General features: G+C 36.9%; 1 protein-coding gene and 1 long non-coding RNA gene across 2 annotated transcripts; both read left to right on the forward strand.

The window, feature by feature from the left end:
* Nucleotides 1-3,057: 3,057 nt before the first annotated feature.
* On the forward strand, nt 3,058-3,880 carry LOC148029291 (uncharacterized). The gene is made up of 2 exons (XR_015692478.1): nt 3,058-3,364; nt 3,731-3,880. It is a non-coding gene; the product is annotated as an uncharacterized LOC148029291 (long non-coding RNA).
* A 506-nt stretch (nt 3,881-4,386) lies between these two features.
* Nucleotides 4,387-6,923, forward strand: LOC148029292 (vacuolar protein sorting-associated protein IST1-like). Its single transcript, XM_087688547.1, has 4 exons — nt 4,387-4,488; nt 4,549-4,681; nt 5,513-5,681; nt 5,895-6,923. Exons 1-4 carry the CDS (start codon nt 4,398-4,400, stop codon nt 6,027-6,029), a joined length of 528 nt encoding a protein of 175 aa, XP_087544673.1. The 5' UTR covers nt 4,387-4,397; the 3' UTR covers nt 6,030-6,923.
* The last annotated feature ends 1,031 nt before the right edge of the window (nt 6,924-7,954 follow it).

The raw sequence follows: 7,954 nt of genomic DNA on the forward strand, positions 1-7,954 counted from the left end.
TCGCTTGTAGTGCTATCCTGCATGCATCCCTTGCCATGCTTGCAACCTTGCTACATTGTCTACAATCCTATGTCACTTGTAAATAGTCCTACATATATATATATATATATATATATATATATATATATATATATATATATATATATATATATATATATATATATATATATATATATATATATATAGAGAGAGAGAGAGAGAGAGAGAGAGAGAGGAGTTTTTCATGTCCCCTTTTAAACCTAGATCTTACCCATGGAGAGAGAGACACACTGTGTGTGTGTGTGTGTCTCCCATGATTGAACATAAAATGTAACATCTCTCCACCTTTCAAGAAACACCTCTCTTCCTTTCTTGAATATGAAACTTCTCCTCCACCTATCACATAGGCTTGGGAGTTTTCTAATATACCAAACCTTTCCTCCTTGTGCCATGTAGGCTTGGGAACCTTCTCGTTGGTTTGGGATCCCCAAGGTAAAGCTCTAAATAATATATAGAATAGATTCCTCCTCAATACAACAAGATGAATCTATATATGGTCTAACAAAACATATATTCTCAATCCTTGAAACACATAATCTCTATGTTATATTGTAATACCAAAAACCATTTTACATGCATTTATGACTTCAAACAAGATTTGATTCAAACTAGTATAGACTAGTCCATCTATTCTAAAAAGAAATTGGGTGTAGTGCTTCCACACATAGCTTTTAGGATCTACCTTTACGATTCCCACAACCTTTGGTTGGGAAATTAGAAAGAGTGTGTTGTGAGAATTATGAAAATTGGGAGGTGTCCATGTTTTGAACAAGGTGGTAATGCTGGTTAAGATTTTGCATCCGTGGATGCTTTTTAAAAGCATGAGAGCTTACCACATAAACTTTGCTATGCACTCCAGACCTAGTTTAAGGCTGGTATTTGGGACCAATGTCCCTAAACAGTCATAGCATTTTGCATCCTAAGACACACTCCATGTAACAAGAGGACTCACACATAGTATCATATTCTGGTTCTGTGGATTGCATACAAAATCATGCCATATCCCCTCATAGTCATTACAAACTATTCAACATTGATGAGCAAGCATCCATGAGAGGATTGGGTGGTGAAGGCACAAAGAAACCAACCTTGAGAGGCCCCAAAGCTTTGCTCCCATCATTTTTAAATTTAAAAAACTTTGATGCCCTATGTATAGAGTACTAAGTTGTAGCGTTAAAGCCCTAGACATGCAGTACCAAGTTCAAGTACCAATTGCGAGTCATAATTTGCTATGTATCTTGACATAAGATAACTTTCAAAATGTGTATCAAAAGAGCTTGCATGAAAGTTTGTAAGTATGGTGCATAGAAGAGATTGTTTCTATGTCTTGCATTTTGTGTTACAAATTTTATAAACTACTTTTAGTTTTAAGTTTGATGAGAGAGAGAGAGAGAGAGAGAGAGAGAGAGAGAGAGAGAGAGAGAGAGAGAGAGAGAGAGAGAAATAAAACATCTCTTAGAGAAATTCTTTTTATGGTGCTTGGTCTTTGTTTCAATTATGGCCCATTTGAGTATAACATTGTTCTTTCTAAATATCACATGAAACAAGCATGTGATTCCTTACATTTGTGTAAAGAAGAAAGTTTATAAGTATGGTGTGTAGAAGAAAGTGTTTTTATGTTTGACATTTTGTATTACAAATTTTGTAAACTACTTTTAGTTTTAAGTTTGAAGAGAGAGAGAGAGGAATAAGGAGATGAGCGAAAATAAAATAAAACAAAAGATAGAGATGGAGAGAGGGAGAAAGAGGATTTATAGAGAGAACTGGGGGGAAAGAGAGAGAGAGTGAGTGAGAGAAATAAAACATCTTGGAAATGGAGAGGGGAAAGAGGAGAAATGGATTATTGAGTGAAGTTGCCATGTGAAGTTGCTGTGCCACGTAGCGGCCTAGCATTCCAGGGAAGCCCCAAGATTGCCGAAGTCTCTTGGGAGACTCTCTCTTTCTAAAGATAAGATTGGTCTAAGGCTTCATGATCTAAGCAACGTGGTTGACAGATTGTTTATGAAGTGAATTGTAAGATATTTCATGTCCTGTCAACACCCATGGTATGTCCTCTTCTATAATGCTAAGAAGTTCAAGAGATGAGGGTGCACACAATTGGCAAGGCTTTTCCCCATGGACTATAACCTTTGCTTTTGTTGAGTTTATACCCTATGATTGTAGCCCTCTTGCCAAAGAAATTTGACAACCTTGGCTTTAGTTCAAGTTTCTCTTCCAATTGTCCAATTAACTGCTCTCCTCAACCATCCAATCAACTTGAACTACTCTTTAGGCTTGATTACCTTGGATAATTTGTTGATAAGCATGCTCGTCCCTCCATTCCCTTAACCAGATTACTATTGCTAGGCAAATTTATAAGAAAGGGGTGAATATTTGGTGTGAGACAAAGCAAATAAGGATTGGGATTGGATTCCCGATCAAGTGATTAAAGAATATAAGTATAGGCTTACCAACCAATAGCTATACCCTAAGTGATTAAAGATAGGTATAGACTTACCAACCAATAGCTATACCCTAGTACTCTCGAGCACCATGGTGCTTCAACTTCAGCGACATTCCTTGATGCTTTATGTTCGCCCCCAAAGATTGTCCTTGGAGTGCTTGAACCTTAATGACATTACTTGGTGATTTACGTTACCCCCAGATTCTCCTTAGAGGATGAATCATTAGGATCGATCCATCTGCATTTTATAAATTTATTTTGCCTTACATGGTTTTCCCCCATAGAAGGCGTTGGCGTTGGAAGAGCCATGGAATACTAAAAATGATGTCCAATGCGGCAAGTTACTTTTAGTCAACATGCACGTGATGAATAACCCAAAAGGAAATAGTAGAGAAGAGTCCCCACCCACGATCAGGTAAGGATTAGAAATAGGCGGAATAAATAAATTAAATAGCCCCCGCGAAATAATAGACTTCGGTAAGCGAAAAGCTGCGTCTCCGGAGGGCCAAGCCGACACAACCGACCAGGAGCGGCTCTCATTTCTGATGCTGCGCTCGACCATCTCGTGTATTCACTCTCTCTCGCTGATTAACTCCATTGTCTGTGCGTATACGCACGTATCTTTACGCACGATAATATCAGAGAGAAACCAGTGTTTGCTGTGATATCTGCGTTGATCTCGGAGTACTGGAGTGATTGGTTGACGGACCATCGATCACTCATGATATTCTCACGTGATGTTGCGCACTCTAGAGCTCTGCTGTTTTAGAGCGGACTGACAGACGCTCTCGTCTACTTGATCAAACAGAGAGCGCAGAACACACAAGACTTGATCGATCGGAGCTAATTATACTACAGTCAGATTATCGACCCCGAAGATAAGTATGGACTAATCCATCAGCCACCAAGGAATATCGGTATGGGTCTCTAATTCCCAATCCTGAGAAAAAAAGCTTTCTTGGAATTCTGAAGAGACCTTCCTCACCCTCCTCTCCTGGGAAGACCACTCCATTTGGAAGGTGGTCTTTCCCAAGAGAGGTCGGGGCGCAGTCCTTCGTTTTGAGGGGTGGCTCTTTGCAACTCCCTCGTATCAGCCCTTAGAAGAATGACCTGCATGTTGTTATCTAGTTTATATAAATCTGGGCATTATAAAATCGAGGGTGGTTGGGTAGCTTTCTGTGATGTATATTCATTATCTTAATATCAACATGGGCATTACCAAATCCTTAGGAAAACCTTTGTATGCAGGAAATGTTGTTCGTGGGTGCCTTGGTGGCAGTATGTTTGGTGCTTCTTGCCATCCTCCTTGCACATTCAGGATCTCTCACCCTTCAAAATGCAATTCACCAAGTGTTGATGCTTCTTGGGTTCCAACCAAAATTCAAAGCATCTGCTTGGTATTTCTTTATACTTAAATTATGATAAAAGTTATGACCCTTCTTCAATGATTCACTCACTAAGCTTTAAATAGCTATGTAGATCAATTGGTAAAACATGTGTGTGAGTTTGTGGAGGTCTTGGGTTCAAGCCCTAGGGGTAGTTCAAGAATGGTCTCATATCGAAAAGAAAATCATGTAGTTATTACCGGCCCTTGAAAAATCGTATAGTAACCTTTTGATGATATGAATAAGTTGATCATGTAGTTATGCCTTACTAATGTTAGTTAGTTATATAACTAGTTACCCCTTGCTAATCCCATATGGTAGTAAACAAAGCTAACTTCAAACATGTCTACAAGGATGTCCCCGACCTTGTTTAAAGGCATTCGTGTTAAAAAAGTCAATTGGATAAGTTGGTCTTCATAGTATCATGACCGCATGAACTTAGAGGTAAGTAAGGAAGTGGTTTACTACCATATTCTTTAACATAAGAAATATGTCATTTTTCAAATCCTTGCAGGAAAAACAACCTTGGTATGACAATTGCAAGGTGTATAACATTGAGGAAGGAAGGAGAGCATGTGTTTAATGACTTGCGCAGAAATGCAACTGAGATGTTACGACTAGGTGAGGAGGACAAAGCTGATGGAATTATCAGTAGAAATGCAACTGAGATGTTACGACTAGGTGAGGAGGACAAAGCTGATGGAATTATCAGTCTAGCCTTGAAGGAGAAGACTATGTGGGCCGCATATAATGTCATACAAGAGTATTGTGAAGACCTCATCGATCTTGTACCAAAAATCCAAGAACATACAAGGTATTTACATTGTACCTTTGGGATACAAAACACAAGGTATTTACATCTTTTTTGTTAATACAAGTACCACATTATAGAAAAAATCCACACAAGGTGTGCTAGCTAAGAATTCATTATTTAGGTCCTTGAATGTCCATCAAGTCTTTTAGACCTAAAGGCCTAGACATGTTTATTTCTATAATTTAAAGCATAGGAACACTCTTTTTTTGTTTGGGTAGACTACTTGCTTCGTTCAAATATGTTTTAATACATAGGTTGATATCTCAATGTTTGGACATCTAGCTGTATAGTTCTAGCTAAATTTGTGGAGGATCTCTCCAATGTCAAAGGAGACTTGAAGAGACAATAAGAGAGAAAGCTTGAGGTACTTATTGGGAGACATGCACACACACCCATGCATGTGCGCATTCGTGTAGATGCACATATACACATGTTTGCCTCCTCCCAGTGTTTGACCTAAATGGAAAATTTGGTATAGTTAGTTAAAGAACCATGCATACTAAAAAACACCAAGATTTTGCCACATGAGATAGGAAGCTACCATGAAAGATGAGGCATAGTCTTCAATTGAGCAACATTTGATTCAATGAAGCAAAGTAACTTCTGGTCTCCATGAAGGATGCCACTAGAAGCATAGCACCTAATCGTGTTCATAAGAATACTCTTTGCTTCAATGGGAGGTCACTTTTCTAGCTTGTTTTAAGGGAAGGTTGTGACATAGACCGACATGATTTGCAATGATACCCAAATGATATTGAGTAGCTTTAGAGAGTGTTCTAACTAAGTTTGTGTACATACTAACTATAACATGGAATTTTTAAACAATTCCAGGAAAGAGTGCCAGGAGGAGATGAAAGAAATAGTTGCAAGCTTGATCTATGCTAGCTTAAGGTTGAAAGAGTTCAAAGAATTGGAGCATATGAGAGCACTATTTTCATCCAAGTTTGGCCATTCCTTTGTAAATAGAGTTATTGAAGACCAATGTGATGTGAGTAGCAAGGTAATGGATTAGAAGCCTAAGCTATCAATACTCTAGAGATGCAAAGTTCTTATATAGCCTAAATTTCAATATTTGTTAATATCATAACAATAATGGCAAGAAGAATTAAGTATTGTACACTAGCTTAACTAACAATAATGGCAAGAAGAATTAAGTATTGTACACTAGCTTAACTAATTTGGCTCTTGATTTGTTCAAAAATGCATCAAGTAGATGAAGGAGGCATTGATTTTAGAGACACCAAGTTGGCCAATACGACAAGCAATGTTGGAAGAAATATCTAGAGACTTCAAAGTCAATTGGAAGCCCACACATCAAAAAATGAAACCAACCAATTTTGATCGCTAAGCTTCACCACTTATGGTATATTCTATCTTAGCTAAGTAAATAATGTTGAAGGTTGCATCCTAGAGGTTTAGAATGTTCATGACATAAAGGCATGCATCAATTGCAACCATAATAAACTCTAGATTAAGTTTTGCATCGTCATTTTTTAATTTGCAACCTTCTACACATGGATATTTGTTTGTAAGACATGACATAAAGCATTTAAAGAGCATTTAAGAATTCTATTTTGTCAATGGTTATGGAAACCTTTAAGCCTTAAATTCTCTTGATCATGATAACGAGATGATAACATGTTTGGAGATTTTGGAGTCTCAGTGTATAGTTACATGCTCCATAAAACAAATTAACTTTTGACATTGCATGCTTTGTAACACCAATTTCTCATTTGTTGTTGTGACAAAACCATTCAAAATGGACATTATAAACCAATGTTTTACATAACAAGGTGGTATAGACCACTCATCTTGGTCAATCCATATAGATTGGGTTTGGGTTTAATATCAATATATGAGGTTTGAAAGCATGGATATTGTGGCTTGACATCCAAATAACAAGCCCATATGCTATCAAAATATGATGTGATAGAATGCTAATGATAAAATATGTAGTTACCTAAACATTTCTCTTCTAAATCAAGTTACCATTGTCAAATAACATCAAATGCATTACTATAAAGGGCCACCATGTGGTTTCAAGATGAAGGTTATGGTAGTCACCACTCTAAAGAGTAGAACTCATAGTAAGCACCAGCGTTAGCCTACTAGCACACCTTCATTAAGAGGAATAAATGCAATCCACTTTTCTATAACTTAGAGTTTTTGTTTTATGATACAAAATAGGGACAAGTATTAAGGTGTAGATGAGATATGACATAGAAGCATGTATGGTGCATGATAAGGGACTTTAGCTTTGGGGTACTTCCCCTTTTTTGGATTAAAATGTCTCATGTAATTCCCATTGTTGTTTATGTGCCGAATATGTCGAAGTTTAATGCTATCAAACTATACCCCCATAGTGGTACATGTAGTCTTATAACAACCTAAACACCAACCTTTTGGATCAAAGGCCCCGTGAAGGGAGTATTATCACATTTTTAATAACTTCCATGTTAAAGTCTCATTATAGTAGTAAGTACTCGCACTATGATCTCGTAAATAAGTTTTGCCATAATACTCATGAAAAGTTTAGGCTTAATATAACACAAGTTGCCAAAATTGGAAAATCTTGTAAATATCTATAGTCCATGCCTCAACATTGATAAAAATGAGATTATTATTTTAGATTTGGATTTAAAAGTTGAGAGTTTTTAGTATTGATTTTCAAAACATTTTTAATGAACTTTATACTAGTACTATAGGCTATTGTAAAGAGGTTGTGTGTGACATTGGTGTACAATGATGCAATAAAGATAACATTCTAATAATACATGCATGTTATTCACTTAAGCTTTGGGATACATGAATAACCATGCATGCATGACATGAGTGTAGAATATAAGCATGTAGATTGCTCATGAAGTGATTTTTGTAATAATGCATGCATGCATACTACCACGATGGTTAAAAAAAAAGCATGATCACTAAGCCTATGACAAGATCAAGTTTTGCTGAACTATTGAAATTCTAAAGTACTAGGCATTCTTATTATCCCACCCCCTAGGATAAAAGACTTCATGTGTAAGAACTATTTTCTATTGAATGGAAAACTATTAGACCCTTGATCTTTGCCTTATTGAAACACTTTGTTTGCACTTGGATCAAAGATATAAATGATATGAACCCATCTAAGAGTCTTCACAACATAAATCATGTTGGTACCCTCACTATGCACAATACCATCCATTTGCACATAATCTAATCAAGTTTCCATAGCCATGAAATGCCCTATATGCAAAGATCCATCATTTTCCATCTACCATAGCCGTG

Source organism: Lygodium microphyllum, chromosome 11 (genome assembly GCF_053477565.2).
Source record: "Lygodium microphyllum isolate KBCC chromosome 11, Lygodium_microphyllum_v1.1.10, whole genome shotgun sequence".
Lineage (NCBI taxonomy): Eukaryota > Viridiplantae > Streptophyta > Polypodiopsida > Schizaeales > Lygodiaceae > Lygodium > Lygodium microphyllum.